Raw genomic sequence first — 18,205 nt, forward strand, 5'->3', positions numbered from 1 at the left:
TCCCTACACCATGATTTTGGCTTCTACGCCTAACTCCACTGACCTTCATAGTAGTAAAATTCCTGATGCGGTCAAACTCAAACATGATCTCGATGTAACCATTGGTGGCACTCTCATTTCTCCAGCCCACGTAGTCATAGCCTGGCCACACATGGTACTCATGGGTCTGGGTGAAATCATCCAGGCCAGACACCCCATCGGTCAATTGGCCCAGCCCTTCAGTCATGCTGCTCAAGCCAAAAGAGGAGAAGGAAAAGGGAGAGAGGAACCTGGAGTTAATTACATATTCATGGAAGAGCTTTTACCCAGTTTCTTCACCCCAGGTTTTGTAAGAGCTGATTATCTTGGAGGCTGAAGAATTATGAAAAATCCAATATATTTTGTAGTACTGACTCATTTATCCTGCATCAGTGGAGAACTAAGAATTTCATATAAATGAATTTTACAAAATATTTGATGCTTAACTCTATAATAGCAAAGCTTTTAAACACCTCTTTAAAATCATTTTATATGAAAAGCTTTCTATGATCTATTGTATCCTTACCTGTTCTTATATACTTAACATAACAAGTCTTTATATAATGATTCAATATTATCAAATGCATTTGACTAATTCATCCATTAATGAGTAAATGAATGAACGCATAGAATAAATACTACAGCAGATAGTGGCACTTGCTCATCACTAAATAAATGGTCCCAGAGCTGGTTGGAAACTTTTCTGACTCTTCCTTTGACTGCATGTTGTCATTGTTCAGTGAATCAAATCCAGGGAAGCCAGTCATGCCTTCTTCTACCCCACATCTCCAACAACTTGATTCGATATCGAACAAAAGGGGGAAAAAGTAACTTCTAACAAATTTAAATACTGATTTATATTTAACTTTAATTACATTTGCAGAATACTAGACCCATGGAGTAAAATGCATGGACATGAGAGTCTCAGGCACTGGATTTCGTTTTATTTCCTAGCTTGGCAGCCTTTTCACTTCCGAGTGTAAGGCTCTGTTTGAATGGCTGAGTTTGCCAGAAGCCTGACTGCTGGGTGGGATGGATGTGTATTGATGTTAATTTGACTATTTGAAGAACATAAAGAGACCTCCTTCCTTCTGTTTATGGAGGGACAGAACAAGAACCCATCGTGTGGAACTTCTCTCTCCTCAAGCTCTGGAAGATATGTCAAGAGTCTCCCAAATGAAGAGATTGGGATATTCACACTCAAGCAATAATCCATGTGACCCATGAGGTTATAGGCAGACCAATGTTATGTAAAATTTGTGAATTACCAAAAAAAAAAAAAAAAAAAAAAAGGATTAAGAGTGATTATGCCAGCCTTACAGGTACATTTTTTAAATATATTTGTTCATTGAAAAATGTTTGGCAAATTATAAAATTTGACTGGCCTTATCCACAGTGACCAGAGCCTGGATCTCCCTTCCAAGGTTTTGCCATCTTTTTCTTCTCTCTACAGATCAGAAGGCTAGGAGAACATAAGTTTACTTGCAATGAATATATTTCCCATTATCCCCAGAAAAATAAATCCCCATGAAAGTCTTCAGAAAAGCAGTACAAATGAAAAGGAATGCTTATTCAATTTCTCTTTCATCAAAATTTAATCAATAAGGAAAGAAATTTTCCCTGTTTACTTCATATACTTTAGAATTGTTAGAATTTCTACAACAGTATATATTACTTTTAGAATTTTTTTTTAATTTAAATAAGTAACTTTTGCTACTATGACTATTTATTTCCTGAGAGCTTGAATTAGGTAACTCTGTATCTCATCACTTAGCCACCCCCCAGCTAGATAGCTCATGACCTCAATTATTAGGTGGAAGCTGACTGTGTCTAAATCTCTGTGATTATTTTGTTATCTTTCCTCTGGGGTTCATCCAGAGCCATATTTCCAGTTACCTGCCTTATTTCTCTATTTGAATGTCCTGTCAGTCCCTTGAACTTATATTCCAAACTGAATCCATCATCATCCCTTTCTAAACTAAGTCTTTCACCTAGGTTTCCCACTTCTGTCAATTATACTTCTCTTCCATATCCACTAAGAGTCCCTGGCACATGATAAGCATTCAAAATATGTTTGTTGAATGAATAAATGTCGTCTCCATTGTTTTAGACTATTGTTTCATGTAACTCTTTTTCTCACATTACTGTCTTGCCCCCTGTACCCAATCAGACTACAAATATTCCCTAAATGAGTATCTTTCTCATTCCCATTCCACAGTCAGCATTATGGCCTGGGTCATTAATTCTTTTCATCTGACAGAATTTGGAATTAGAAAATGTCCCCCTCATCTCCTCCCTTCCTATTCAAATCTAACCTTTGAATGCAGCTTGATTCATCTGTCTGAAGCACAGCTCCCATCATGCTCTTCCCCAGCTTTAAAAACCTTCAGTGACACATTGTGTCGATGATGCTGGTAAAGAAGAACAACCCCTCCTCCTCCCCTCTTCTTCCTGGCCCTGACATTCAAGTTCCTCCAAAATATGACAAAATCCGCCTTGCTATGCTTCTAATCTACTGCCTTGCTACATAAATATGGCCCATGGTTAACTAAACTGCTGATCTTTCCCAGACATTCCCCTAAACTTTACAACCATGATTCTTTTGTCATCATGGTATTCCCTCTGCCTAAAATGCCATTTCAAGATTCTTTGCCTGTGAAAGTTCTACCCATCCTTTGGGGTCATTTCAGATTTCCTCTATTCTATTATGTTTTAACTGGTCCTCCAATCAGATAATAACTTACATGTATATAGCACGTTATCTCTACAAAATGCTTTCCTTATATACTTTTTTTTTTATCACTTCAGCCTCATAGACAACAAATAATTTTATGACATGAATCCAGGTGTTTTCACTCCCAATGCTCTGTTTTCCTTCTATAGCTTCCTTGTTTCTTTGAATCCCAAAGCACTCATCGTGTATCTCTTACTCTTATGCTTGTATCATAGTAATTTATATCCTGGTTTAGTCCCCATTCCTAACTGTGAGCTTCTTAAAGGTAGGACCAATGACTTTATTATATTTGAATCCCTACCAAATTCCTTGCACACAGTAACAGTTGATTAGCAAAGACTTACTAAACTAAACTGAATTCAATTGATCTCTGATTTCCTCTGTGCCTTGAGTTGATGGCAGTTGGGTGTGGCTAAGTGAAATGACGTCAAGACAGATTATGTAAAAGGGGAAGAACAGTGACTAAGTAGATGGAAAGGAAGTGATTAGTAATAGAAGACTGGATGAGTGGGGCATGGAAGCTTCACACAAGGCATGGAAGCTGGAGGGCAGTAGTTTATTCTTCACACCGAAGACCATGGAAGTGCTGTAATTCCACACTCCTCTTCCTGAGATTCACTAATCTCTCTCTCAACCACCAGCAACCTCCATCATCTGGTGTGGACTTCACTATGGTCTAACCTCTCTGCCAGGCTCAATCTTTGCAGACAAAGATTAACCTAAGAGAGAAAAGTGTTGAAGTGGGGTAGAAGAAGAACGGCAAGACTTGGAGTGAACTGGGATAGGTGGGAACATCTCTTATCCAACCCTAAATTCATTCTGTATCTGAACATACTTCACCATGGCCCTCCCTTGGTTCATTTCATGTATCCATTGGTCCTTCTGCTGTTCCCAGTTCTAGCTTTTGCTATAGTCAGGCCATTCTGGTCCTCATCCCTGATTCCCTTCCTCTGCTCCCCTCCACCTACCTCCTCTGCTCCAATTATCATCTCATCCTAGAATCTTTCCTTGTCTGTTGTAAGCCTTAATAGTCTCCTTCTTTTCACAATTTCTAAAGCATTTACGTTTCTGGGGTTCACTCTTTCTGAACGTCTTTATCTGTCCAGTTTATTATACTTGTAACTTCAAATCTTCTGTCCCTTTGTCTCCATAAGTAGGCTATTATTTGTGTCAGACCACACGTCTTGTTTTGAGGGTCAAAAATTATGGCTACTGTACTCAGAGCCATACCACAAAGTTTAGCCCTTACTTTGTATAATTTGTTGTTTTCCTTCTGATTACTTTGTCTTCCCAAACTAGGCTCTTAGTTCCTTCCAAATAAAGACTACATATTTTACTTCATCTAAATTTCTCTCACAATGCCTAGTATAAGGGCTAAATAAACATTGGTTAGTTGACTGATTGAGTCATTGATTATTGTTCCCAGAACAATACAGAATTTACCTGTACCCAACGGCCCCATCATAGACAGAATCGTTCAGATAAATGATGGAGCCTCCTGGTAGTACAAACTGCTGTCCAGCTGGAGCATTATAAGACACCAAGCCATCTGCCAAAGGAAACACAGAGGTGTCAGTGCCTATGGGAAGGAGATGCACCTGCTGCTCAGAACAACTATCCCAGGGAACTACCTGAGGCTTCAAGACTGCAATCTTGAGCAATGTGTCCACCTAGGACTCAATCTGGGCACACAGGGAGTACTCTTCAGCAGCAGTCAGCAAAGTGACTTGGAATGCAGTATGCCAGGTGTGGGGCACGAAGCCCTGGGTGGATGAATAATATTCCTTTCTTTACTCTAACCAAGAGGGGATCACTTCTTGGTGATCAGTAATTCCGGTGAAATTCTTGGTGAAAGTAATTCCTCCTTCTGATTTGATTGCCTTTATTTCCCAGGGGCTGGGGTTTTTAATAAGGTCTACACGCTCTCTCTAGAGACCTACCTAGCCAGACACAGCCATAAAGCTCCACCCTCATGCACACATTCATGGAGTGATCGGTGACTGGGATAAAGCGGACAAATCTGGCCACAATGGGTGGCTCCAAGTCCTTTAGGAAAATGTCATAGGGGTTACTATTTCCATCCAGCACCTGAGGAGAGATAAAAGAAAGAGTGAGAAGATGCTATGAAGTTATGCTGACTCTTCTTCATTCCCCAAGTCATTATCTCTTTGATGGAACCTCTCCTTTTAATTCAAGGAGCAGAATGTATCCACTCAGCAGCCTTGATATCCCTATGTGTGCCCCCCACCCCACCCTCCTTCATCTTGGGTCACACATTTACAAGGGCATCCCAGGTCTGCAGACACACACACCTACATAGACAACCTGTGCACTTCCTCTTCTAGCCTAAGTCAAAATATGGTCCCAGACATCCCAGGGTCTGGATGTGTCTTCTTCTCACCTGTTTCCCATGCCGGTTCCGCCAAGAGATCCAGCGAGTGCCATCCCGACTGTAATTGATCTTGTACATGGGGGCAAACTCAATGCCATGGCCCCCTGCATGGCGCCCCTGGGTTCCCACCAGAGTGATAAAGTGCAGGGTGTGCAAGTCAATCTGCAGAAACTCCTTCAGGTCATCAGGTTCCACTGGAATCTCAGGACACCAGGCTCCGTCCCCTTCTTCTGAGTCCAGCCTTGATTGACGAGGGTTGGGGGTAGAGGAAGGAACCACGAAAACACAGAGTTATTTACCAGTCCCCAGCAAACAGCTGCCCAGTGCTGAAGAGAGACAGCAGGCTGGGAGTCCAGTCCAGATGGACTTTTTGGGTTCTCCCTACCAGTCTGACTGTCACCACAGTACCCACTTGTGGTCAGTTCCCTCTTCCTGGGGCACCATGAAACCCAGAAAGACAGTCACCACCAGGGAGCTAGAGGCCTTCAGATGACATGGAGCCTTTATTTCCCATCCTGATTTAGAGATCTCAAGGGAGGTCCCATGCAGTGAAACCCTTCCTACCCTCTATTCCCCACTGAGTTATTTTACCACCCTCACCCCCACCCCCCATTTTCAGTCTCAGCATAACAAGGCTAACCACTCCTTGCCTGGATATCAAGTTATAAGAGTGGGGAGGGAGGAATCATAAGACCTGCAGTGTGGGTTGTGTAATGTAGTGGAATTTTAACCAGCAGGGTGAGCATGGCAGCTCAGCAAAAAGCCATGGAAGCCTATGGTGAGGGGTAAGAGTATGTCAGGGAATAGTAAATAATCTGTTTTCATTTTACTACCTCCAGGCTGAACTACCCACAAACAAAACTGTGAAATCATTATAAGGCTTATTTTGGGACCCTCTTACCCCTTTCCCTCTTCCCTGGAATGTGCTTTCTCTCACAGACGGCACCTGCTCATTGTTGCTCCCTTCTAGCCCCACCAAACATCACTCTAATCTTTCATACACTAAGACAGAAATCATGGAGAAGGTTTACAGGGTTGCTTTTCCTATGGATGATTCCATTTCAACAGAAATCAATGCTTTACACCAAAAGAACTAGATTCCAGGAAGAAGGTTACTTCTTAACAAGCTTAACAAGCTGAATAGTTCTTGGCAATAATTTTTGACAAGCAATAGTTTATTGCTTTAAAGGACCCCTGATATGAGACCACAAGAAACCCAACACACTTTGTTTATGGATGAGGGTGGCCCTTTTATGTGAGGTAACCTTGAGAGGAGGGAAGAATTTGTTGGATGCCTCAATGTCTATTTAAGGCCTTGATGCCTTGCACTATGATTGATGTTTCACAAACACCCACTGAGAAGAGGGCCGTGTCTCCTAACTCTCAGTGACCTACCTAATCTGCACTTTTTCATATGTACCACTGTAGTCCACTTCCTGCAGTAGCTCATGGTGAGAACGTGAGATAAAGCAAGTGCACTGCATATCAATAAGCCGATCTGCTGTGGGTGGTGTGGCTCAAGGGCCCCTGTGGTTAGGGTGAGGTTGCTAGACTAGCACGTGCTGCCAGGCCCCAAATTCTCTACCTGAAAACATGCAGAGCAGGTCCACTTTGATGTCCTTCCCCCATTCCCACCAGCTCCCACCAAGTACCACGCTTCTTCCTTAGACCCTTGAGTCAGTAATTCTGTCCAACCCAGAACTCAGGTTTTCTTGAGGCATCCATTCTCACCTTCCATACTTGGCAGCTGTGGACTCTGACCACTGACTGGAAGCTGTGATGTCTTCATCTGGAATGTGGCCTCCTGACATGCCCAGAGGATAGCGGCATATGGCTGAACCAAGAGAAACCAAAGAGAAAAGAGAGGAAATCCTTTTATTTTATTTTCAGAGACCCCCAGCTAGAATGCAATTGATTATTAGACAGGAAAGAGGGACTAGGCCCCTCTATGACCCCAGTTTGACCACTATGACTCGCTCAGCCTTTTCTTCCTGGCCCTGACTCCAAACTTATTAGTGTTCAATTTTCCAAGCATTTGAACCTCAGCCAACTTTATCTTCTGGTCCAAACTCTGACAATACTGTTATGTGCTAATTTATTCTTTTATTTGGTAATAACTCTATGGCCCATCCCCATTTCCTTATTAGCAGACATGCATTTCTAATCAGTTTCCCAACAATGGTGAGTTGTCCTCATAATCACTAGGTACCTTTTATGATCCATAGCATTTTCTTTTCCTAGATAGCTGATTTCATGAAACTATGGAGCAGAGCTAAAAAAAAAAACTCTCCTATAAAGGTACTGAACACTCAGCTTTGGCCCCCATTGGTACCATGTTTTGGACTCTGGCTAAAAATAATAACCTCTGGAATTGGACTTCCTCCTCCATCCAAGATAGAGTAATAAAGACCAGATTTATTCTGCTGGGTGAAACAACCGGAAAATGGGAATAGTATATGTAAAATTGGATTTCAACATAATGAATATCAGACAACAAAGGGCAGCAATCCCTGAGAGACAGGAAACAAAGAAGATGAACCCCACAGTTGCAAAAGCTTACTTCCATGAGAGAACGTCCAGGCTGTAGCACAGTGAGTGGAAACTCAGGCGGAGGCTGGAGGATTCCCTGAGCTCAGAAGACAAAGGTAAGAGTCTGTAGAGGTCAAGGGGACTAGAGCTCTCAGGACATAGAATTGCCAATAAAATACAGGATCCCTGGCTAGATTTAAATTTCAGATAAACAATGAATAATTTTTTAGTACAGATATGTCCCATGCCAAACAAAAGCAAAAACAAAAAACCAGGCTTTAAGAGAAGCAGAGAGATAGAACCTATAATAAGAAAAATAAATAAATCAGTTGAAACTGATTCAGAATTAATATAGAAGTCAAATTAGAAAAGAAGAACACCAAAATAGTTATAACTGTGTTGCATATGTTCAGAAATATAAGGGGAGCTATAGAGGATAGAGAAAAGAGGTAAGTCAAATTTCTGGAGATAAAACTTGAATGTGTGAGAAGAAATACACTGTATGGGATTAAGAGCAGATTACATATCGGAGGGGAAAAAAATAGGAACATAAAGACAACTATAGAAACTATTCAAAATGAAACAATGAAAGAAAAGAGCATCAGTCAATAAATCAATAAACAAAAAGCAGAACATTTGTAAGATGTGAAACAATTTCAAACATCTAGACATACATGTAAATGGATACCTTGAAAAAGAGGCGGGAGAAAGACAGAAAATTATTTGAATAAAAATTGGTGGAAAATTGTTTTAATTTGATGAAAATGATAAACCCAAGAAACTTAACAACCTGAAGCACAAGAAACACGAAGAAAGCTACACTACAGTATATCATAATCCAATTGCTTAGAGCAGATAATAAAGAGAAAATTTTAAAAGCATCAAGAGGAAAAGGACACATCGTGCACTGAGGACCAAAGATAAAGACAACAGCAAATTTCCCAAAATGGCAATTACATGGTAGATATATAAGATGATTTTTAATGTTATTTATATCTCTTTAAGTGGTTATTGGCTATTTAAACAAAAATAATAAAAACATATTGTGGTGTTCACAACATACACAAAAGTAAAATGCATGACAACAATAGCATAAAGGCTTAAAGGGAAAAATGGAAGCTATCTTGTTGAAAGGGTCTTACACTCTATGTGAAGTGGTATAATATCATTTGAAGATAGACTTTAGTTAAAGATGTATACTGCAAATGCTAAAGCAAGCACAAAAATAATATTTTTTAAAAGACTTATAGCTAATAAGTCAAGAAGAGATAAAACAGACTCATAAAAATTCAATTAATTGAAAAGAAGGCAGAAGAAAAGGAAACAAAGAGCACAGGACAAATAGAAAACAAATAGCAATAATATAGATTTTAAGTTAATCATATAAATACTCTCATTAAATATAAATGGTCTACATACCGTAATTAGAAAGTAGAGATTGTCAGACTGGATTTTTTTTAAAAAGCAAGTTTAAACTACATATGATCTATGAGAAACACACTTTAAATATAAAAACACAGATAAGTCACAAGAAAATATGGAAAAAATATACCACAAAAACTTAATCAAATGAAAGGTGAAGTGGTTATATTAATACCAGACACAAAAAAATTCAAGACAAGGAATAAAGATGGTATTTCACAGTGATACAGGGGCTAGTTCATCAAGAATACATGACAGTCCTAAATACTTATGCATCTAATAACAGAGTTTCACAACAAATGAAGCAAAAAAAAAATACAAAATAATGGACAAATCCGCAATTATAGCTGGAGATTTCAATTATTCCTCAACTAACTTCTTTCCAAAGAAGACATATAGAAGGCCAACAGGTACATGACAAGAGCTTAACATCACTAATCATCAAGGAAATGCATATCAAAATCACAGCAAGATAGCACACATCTGTTAGAATGGCTATTATCAAAAAGATCAGAAATTACTAGTATTGGCAAAGATGTGTAGTAAAGGGAATGCTTGTGCACTGCTGGTGGAAATGTAAGTTGGTGCAGCGACCATGGAAAATGATATGGAGGTTCCTCAAAAAATTAAAAATAGAATTACCATGCAATCCAGCAATTCCACTTCTGGGTATTTATCTGAAGAAAATGAAAACACTACTCAAAATGATATATGCACCCCCATGTTTACTGCAGCATTATTTACAATAGTTAAGTTATGGAACATCCTAAGTGTCCATTGATGGATGAATGGATAAAGATGTGATATATATACACGTACATACCATATATATGGTTTATTTAACCATAAAAAAGAATGAAATCTTGCCATTTGTGACAACATGGATGGATCTTGAGGGCATTATGCTGAGTGAAATAAGTCAGACAGAGAAAGACAAATATCATATGATTTCACTTATATGTGGAATCTAAAAAACAAACAACCAAAAAAAAAAAAAAAAAGCTCACATATACAGAGAACAGATTGGTTGAGCCAAATGGGTATAGGGGATCAAAAGGGACAAACTTCCAGGCTACAAAATAAATAAGTCACAGGGATGCAATGTACAGCATGGGACTTAATAATCTGTATTGCATATTTGAAAGTTACAAAGAGAGTAGATTTTAAAAGTTCTCATCACAAGAAAAAATTATTTTTGTAACTATGTATGGTGATAGATGTTAACGTAGACTTATTATGGTGACCATTTCTCAATATATACAAATATAGGATCAATATGTTGTATACCTGAAACTAGTACACTGTTATATGTCAATTATAACTCAATTTAAAAAATTATATTGGAATTTCCAGACAAAGCAATAAGGCAAGGGAAAAAAATAGTAAAAGGCACCCATATCGGAAAGGAAGACATAAAACTGCCTTTAATTGCAGATAACAGGATCAGTTATGTAGGAAATCTACAAAAAAAGCTACTACTAGAACTAAAAGATGAGTTTAATAAGGTTTCAGGACATAAGATCAATATACAACAATCAGTTGTGTTTCTATAAACTAGTGGTGAACAATTACAAGTTACAGTAGCATCAAAAATTACAAAATACTTAAGGATAAACATGACAAAATATGTGAAAGACCTGTGCACTAAAAACTATCCAACACTGCAAAAAGAAATTAAAGATCTAAATAAGTGGAGATAATATACTACAATGTTCATGGGTCAAAAGAATCAATACTATCAAGATGTCCATTCTACCCAATCAAAGTCTCAGCAGGCATTTTTGTATAAATGAACAAATTGATTCTAAAAATCATATGGGAAAGCAAAGATCCCAGAATAGTCAAAACAACTGAAAAAGAAGATCAAAGAGGAAGAACTAACATCAGATTTTAAAACATTATAAAACTACAGAAATTAAGACAGTGGGATGTTGGTATAAGATGAACAAACATACCAAAGAAACAGGAGAAAGTCCAGAAGTAGACCCATATATCTATACACTGATTCTGTCCTGCAGCCACTCACTCCTAGGCATTTGTCCAAAAGAAATAAAAGTGTAAGTCCATACAAAGACTTAGGAGTGTCCTTAACAGCTTTATTTGTAACAGACAACGCAAATTGGAAAACAATCATATGTCATCAACAGGTAAATGGATAAACAAATTGCCATATATCCATGCAGTGAAATACTACTCAGCAGGACTGGAATTAGCAAGTGAGGTGTTTAGGGTGCAAAATACAAGGAGATGCCCACTCCCAGGGTCATGGAAGTCCCAGTGCTGCCTTTGCAGGATCCCGAGGGTGAGCACCAGCTTGCACTTTGCACGCTAGGCACCTCCCTTGCCTCATCCTAGTCCCATCTCTGCTACTCAGTAATAAAAAAGAATGCTCTATTGATACATGCTACAACACAGATAAATTTCAAAATAATTGTGCTGAGGGAAAGAAGAGTACGAACCAGGCAAAAAGAGTATATACCGTATGCGTCCATTTATATCGTATATTATACGATTCTAGAAAATGAAAACAAGTCAATCTACAGTGACAGAAAGCAAATCAGTGGTTACCTAGGGAAGGAAGGAGTGGGCAGAAGGAATTACAAGGGGACACAAAGAAACTTTTGACAGTGATGGATATGGTTATAATCTTGATTATGGTGATGATTTCACAGGTTTATACATATGTCAAAACAGATCAAATTGTGCTTTTTTTTTTTTTTTTTTTTTTTTTGCGGTACGCGGGCCTCTTACTGCTGTGGCCTCTCCCGTTGCGGAGCACAGGCTCCAGATGCGCAGGCTCAGCGGCCATGGCTCACGGGCCCAGCCGCTCCGTGGCACGTGGGATCTTCCCAGACCGGGGTACGAACCCGTGTCCCCTGCATCAGCAGGTGGACTCTTAACCACTGCGCCACCAGGGAAGCCCAAATTGTGCATTTTTAATGGGTGTAGTTTATTGTATGTCAATTATATATCAGTGAAGCTGTTTTTCAAAAAGTAACCTCTGGCGTGGGGTAACATATTGAGATTTTTATTTGTATATTTTCACGCCCCTTTCCAAAGCAGATAGCCAAAGCCTTCCTTCCTGTTCCTTTGCCCCATGGGAGATTTATGTTTACTGGGCAGAAATAAGAAACTGCTTGAAGACTAATGGCTTCCTGGAAAGCCTGCCCTCATTAAGCGACCGTAGGATGAAGTAGAGGTGGCAGGAAGACAGGTGAGGTTTCCCTAGGCTAGAAGGAGACAAAGGTAGGCAACTTACAGGGCCAACAGGAACCAAGCTCCTTCCCTAGAAGTTCCCTGGAGAGGTAGCAAAACATCAAAGGGAAAATGGTTTCATGTGAGCATCGTGCCCAAGCTTGGCACAGAAACAGCCAAACTGCTGTCCCTGAAGAACATGGAGAGCTTGGAGAATAAGGATATCCACTATAATCATGACAAGCTGAAGGTAAGAAGCCCTTCTGTCCATATCACACCCAGAAAAGTTCCTGGATTCTTGTCCAACCCTAGGTAAGGGAAGGATGACTCTGAGTCAAGGGCCAGCTGACACTTTAAGAAACAGTATGATTAAGCAAAACCATATATAGGCAGCTTTGACAAGAAACATGGCCATATACCCAACTGAAACTCTTCTATGTTACTGTCCACTGCATTTTCCAAGTCAGATTTGAAAGTATCATTTTGCCTATTCTTGTCAAATGTATAATTTCTCCATCAGAGGTGATTGGTTCTGCAGATAATCATTATGCTTGAATCTGGGAGGTTCAGGAATGAAGCATCAGATTCTCAAGATCCGAAGACTCTGGAACATGAAATTGAAGGGAGGAGTAAGGATGAGCAAATACTAATACAGGATCCCAATGAGGCCAAAATTACCAATGAGTGAGGTCAATGTGCGTTTCAAGGTCACACACAGGGCACTGTCCTCTCTTCTGCTTCATCCCATCAGGCAGCAAAGGCCACGCCCTGACTAAAGGTCTGCTCTTGTCCCCTCCTCAAAGTTTTTCCTACATGTTGTTGCATGTGCTAAGTGTTTTAGTCATTAGCATCAGTGACTTAATGGGCAAGGAGAGGCTTCTGGAGGCCTTTAACCCACATGCTACATGCCCCAGTCCAGTTTACCAGAGCACTCGCTTTGGCGTTTAGGACACAAGCCCAGCTACTAATAAAGTAGAACTTTGCTTTCCCTTTGCCACTGTCCCCTGTGTGTATATTTCCCTCAGGGACATCCTGGGGAGGGGGCCTGGCTCGCCACCGCAGACATTCCTGGCTCTTTTGGCTATCAGCCATGTCATAGTGTCCCCAATTGCCATCTTGACCCCTAAAATACAATTCTTCACAATTTGAAAAGTGCTCTCCAACTGCCTACCTCTTTTTCTAAATTTTACAGCACAGGGAATATAGCCAATATTTATAATGACATTTTAAAAATATATTTATTTATTTTTGGCTGCATTGGGTCTTCGTTGCTATGCGTGAGCTTTCTCTAGTTGTGGTGAGCGGGGGCTACTCTGCATTGCGGTGCACGGGCTTCTTGTTGTGGTGGCTTTTCTTGTTGCGGAGGCTTCTCTTGTTGCGGAGCATGGGCTCTAGGCGCGTGGGCTGCAGTAGTTGTGGCTCGAGGGCTTAGCTGCTCCGCGGCATGTGGGATCTTCCCGGACCAGGGCTCGAACCCATGTCCCCTGCATCGGCAGGCGGATTCCTAACCACTGCTCCACCAGGGAAGCCCGCCTACCTGTTTTTTACCCACCCAGTAACCCGATGTGGTAGGGAGGGCATGTACTATTATTTTCAAATTGTATATGAGGAAACCAGCTGAAGTCCCATGGCTATTAAGCGACAGGGGTTTGACTTAGATCACATCTCTGAGTCCTAACACAAAGTTTGTCCCAGTGCACCAGACTGCCCCGCTCTGGTTTAGCCAAAAGAATGACATGAGGAAAGCTGTCTCTCCCCATATGCCAGGATGCTGATGGCAGCTCAGCTGATCAGTAAGCAAGCTGCTCTCTGGCACCCTCCGTCCCTTCCGAAACCAAAGGTCGTTCCCGAATCCAGTCCAATCTCAACATCACCCACAGCATGATAATCTACTTGTTTGCCTGCTGCTTACCAAATCCATGGTTTTTAAAATATCCTACTGTTATTAATTCATTCACCCAATGATTGGGGGGGGGCGGATTTTTATGGGGCTACAACAGCAAATAAAGCAAAGTGCCTTTGGTCACAGAGTTTACATTCTAGGGTGGGAGAGAAGACAAAAGGCAAATAAAAATTTAGTAGGGGAGGAGATGGTGAATGCTGTGAAGAAAATAAAGTATAGAAAGGGAATAGGTGCTCTTTTAACTAAAGAGATCAGGAAGACTTCTGAGATAAGCTGACTGAGCAGAGAGCTCAGTGAAGGAAGGCAGCAAGCCAGGTGACTCCAGAGGGGAACATGTTTCGTGTAAAGGGCACAGGAAATGCAAGGAAAGAGCGTTCTTGGCTGCTGGAGGTACAGCAAGGTCAGTCCACCTGCAGTGGAAAGACTAACCTAAGTTATTATCTAGCACCCTCCCTTTGCAGGCTAATGAACTCATACTCAACTAAAGCAAGCATTTCTGAGGGAGGATAGTACCACTTCCAATAAATTTCTCCTTCCTCTGATTTCTGACATTTTCAACATCTCTGTTATAGCAGTAGGTACACACTGCTATGTAATATAATTATTTCTGTGAGTCCTATCTCCCCTATAGATGCCAAACTTTTGGAGGGAAAAATAAAAGGACTGTATCTTGTTTGTTTTTATTTCTTTTATTTCTCATTGCACATCAGGGGAGAGAATAGGTGCTTAAAAAACATTTATCGAGGGCTTCCCTGGTGTCGCAGTGGTTAAGAGTCCGCCTGCCGATGCAGGGGACACGGGTTCGTGCCCCGGTCCGGGAAGATCCCACATGCCACGGAGCGGCTGGGCCCGTGGGCCATGGCCGCTGAGCCTGTGCATATGGAGCCTGTGCTCCGCAACGGGAGAGGCCACAACAGTGAGAGACCCGCGTACCGCAAAAAAAAAAAAAAATTTATCGAAAACAGAAGGTAAACCTTCGAGATAGATATAGATCAGGAATAAGAAGAAAGTTGAGTAAAATATAGTCTCCCTACAAAACTCATTCCCTAGCTTTTTCCATTTCAGCCAACTCCATTCTTCCAATGACTTGAGCCAAAGATCTTGAGGCCCATCCTTGACTCCTTTCATACTTCATATCCAGTCCATCAGGTAATAGTAAATCCTATTAGCTACACTAAAAATATTCCTGTATCCCACCTACATTTTACAAATATTGTGCTACCAATCTAGGCCAATTCACTCTTCCCTATCACCAAGAAGAGAACAAGAACCTCCTACCGGCCTGCTTTTGCCCCACGTATCTACTAAAATGTAAATCAGATCATGTAACTCTTCTGCTCAAGGCACTCCATTAACTTCCCATCTCACTCATAATAAAATTCAAAATCCCTCCACGTCATCTGTGCCCTGAGTGTCCTGGACCTCGTTTCCACCCTACCCTTCCCATCAGCCATGCTGGCCTCTTTGCTGTTCTTCTAGCACACTGTGTGCTGCTTCTTCAGAAATCTGCATTTATTGTTGAAGTATTTAATTTAATACCATAATAACCTTCGTAGGGTGGAGGAAAGAGAATTGGAATACCACATTCCCCTTTTTTTCCCCACGTTAACATCTCTACAAATCTGGGTGCATCTTGCAAGCAAACAGTGAGTCATAGATAGTTTTGTTTTGTTTTGTTTTTTTCCTTAGAGGCACAGAAAGTAATGATACGTCTTAGAGTCAGAAGTTTCTTAAATTCGATGAAATATGGTAAGAATAGCATCCATTTAGAAGCATTTATCAAGTGCAGGCAACGAGATAAGCATTTTGTCACTCATTATTTCAAGTTTCCCACTTATTACCCATTTTACTGGTAAGAGTTTAAATAACTGCCCAAGACCTCACTAACTCAGATTAGAATCTGACTCTAGAGGCTGTGACCTCACTAAACTATACAACCTCTGAAAATCAAGTGATTTCAAATTCATTCCTGGCTCTACCACTTAAACCAGCGGTCCCCAACATTTTTGGCACCAGGGACCGGTTTGATGGAAGACAATTTTTCCATGGATGAGGGGCAGGGAAGGGGTGGGGCGTGGGGGGTAGGGGGAATGGTTCAGGCGGTAATGCGACCAATGGTTCGGGCAGTAATGAGAGCAATGGGGAGCGATGGAGAGCGAGCGGCAGATGAAGCTTTGCTCACCCACTGCTCGCCCCCTGCTGTGCGGCCCGGTTCCTAAGAGGCCACGGACCAGTGCCAATCCGAGGCCTGGGGGTTGAGGACCCCTGATTTAAACCACGTGGGATCTGAGCAAACTCCACACACCCTCTTTAGATCTCAGTTTCTTCCTGAGGAGAACAAGGGAGTCAGAGTAGACGTTCTCTAAGGCAGTCCATGGACCAATTACTTTAGAATCTCTTGGGAAGGTTCTAGAATACATATTTATGAGCCTCGTCTTAGAGATTTGTTTTTGGCATATCTGAAGCTGAGCCCAGGAACCTACATACTTCTAAAGTCTCCCGGGTGATTCTGCTGTGCAGCCACACTGCTCCCAGATCCCTCCCAGCCTGGACCCAGGATGATCCTCTGGGACTCTGCCAGACAGCCAGAGAAATCCTCATTCACAGTCCCACTGGGCTTTCATTCCTGGCTATCATGTATCTCTAGTCACTGAGCCATGAGTGTAATGAGAACTGCTTCCTGGAACATCTAAAGTAAACCAGAAATGGGGGAGGAGGGTCGCATGGGGTGAATCATGACATTGTTGCAAAGAACTTCCCCACCAAGGCGCTGCTCATCCTGGGAATAGCAACCACGAAGTTTCAGCAGAGATGCTGCTGCTTCATGGAACATTTCAGTTCCATTATATTTCCGGGGCTGAGGGATCCTTTCTATTTTGTGTTCTAACTAAAGTCTTACAAGAACTTACCCTATTTAACAGAGAAAGAGGGAGAGAGAGAGACCGAGATCCCACATAGGATACTCTCCTGGGTGTAAAGGAGTATCAACTCCCTCCCGAAGGCTCTGTTCTCCTTATCTATCGTTGTGTTAGAGCCGTGGTCCTCAAAGTATTCTCCCAGGACCAGCAGCAACACCATCACCCAGGAACTTGGTAGAAACGCAAATTCTCAGTCCCCATCCCAGTCCTACCGGATCAGACACTCTGGAGATGGGGCCCAGCAAAGTACGGTGTTACCAGCCCTCCAGGTGACTCTGATGCACAATCAAGTCTGATAATTAGGGGAACTGGGGGAGAAGATGAGGGTTCAGCTCTCCACATAAAAAAATGCAAATGTGTCAGAGCTCCCCTCGTCCTCATCCCCCCCAGCCCTTCCATCACACCGAAGCATCACACAGAAGGGTTTAAGCCCATTGTGTGTAGACAGCAGAGTGGCAACAACATTGACGAAAACTAGAAGGGCTCTCCCTGAGTCAAGAGCAGGGTCTCTGAACCTCTGCCTGGAGATGGATACAGAGTTATTGGAGAGGAGGAATTCAGGATGATAGGTGACATGTTACCTCTGCTAAGAGGCAATCAAGGGGTGAGATGTAAACTTGGCCTCTGAGAATCACTGGGCCCATCAGTAAAGCCCACAAATGTGTCACCTGCAAATTTCTTAAGTCCAGCTATTTCTCTCCTTCCCCACACCTCCTATGCAGGGCCCAACCTCCACTATCTCACTTGTGGACAACTATAATGCCTTCTAGCTCTTCTTCCTGGTTCCCCTATTGTCCCTTCTCCATATAGTAGCACAGGTGAGCTTCCTAAAGCCTTATCCTAGCATAAACCTTCTCACAGCTTCTCATTCTTCTCAGGATAATGTGGTATCATCTCGGGACATCCCAGATCTTTGCTCTCTATATCCCAGCACACTGGTCTTATTTCAACTTCACAATGAGACAAAGTACCTTCCAGCCTCGAGGTCTCTCTAAACATGATGTGTCCTTTGCCTGAAATGTTCTTCCTTTCCCCTCCTTTACCTACGAACTCCTGCAATTCCTCCAGCTCTCAGACCACGCCTCCCTTAGGGA

The 18,205-nt window shown here is 41.6% G+C and overlaps 1 protein-coding gene across 1 annotated transcript in view; it reads right to left on the reverse strand.

The window, feature by feature from the left end:
* Positions 1-18,205, reverse strand: part of DDR2 (discoidin domain receptor tyrosine kinase 2) — a 63,926-nt gene that overhangs the window by 24,933 nt on the left and 20,788 nt on the right. The window contains exons 3-7 of the mRNA XM_007457406.1: positions 6,876-6,978; positions 5,154-5,385; positions 4,693-4,840; positions 4,196-4,301; positions 44-227 (exon numbers count right to left, since the gene is read on the reverse strand). Of these exons, the coding sequence (XP_007457468.1) occupies positions 44-227; positions 4,196-4,301; positions 4,693-4,840; positions 5,154-5,385; positions 6,876-6,978 (773 nt within the window). The remainder of the gene's footprint in view (positions 1-43; positions 228-4,195; positions 4,302-4,692; positions 4,841-5,153; positions 5,386-6,875; positions 6,979-18,205) is intronic.

Source organism: Lipotes vexillifer, unplaced genomic scaffold (genome assembly GCF_000442215.2).
Source record: "Lipotes vexillifer unplaced genomic scaffold, Lipotes_vexillifer_v1.1 scaffold1048, whole genome shotgun sequence".
NCBI lineage: Eukaryota > Metazoa > Chordata > Mammalia > Artiodactyla > Lipotidae > Lipotes > Lipotes vexillifer.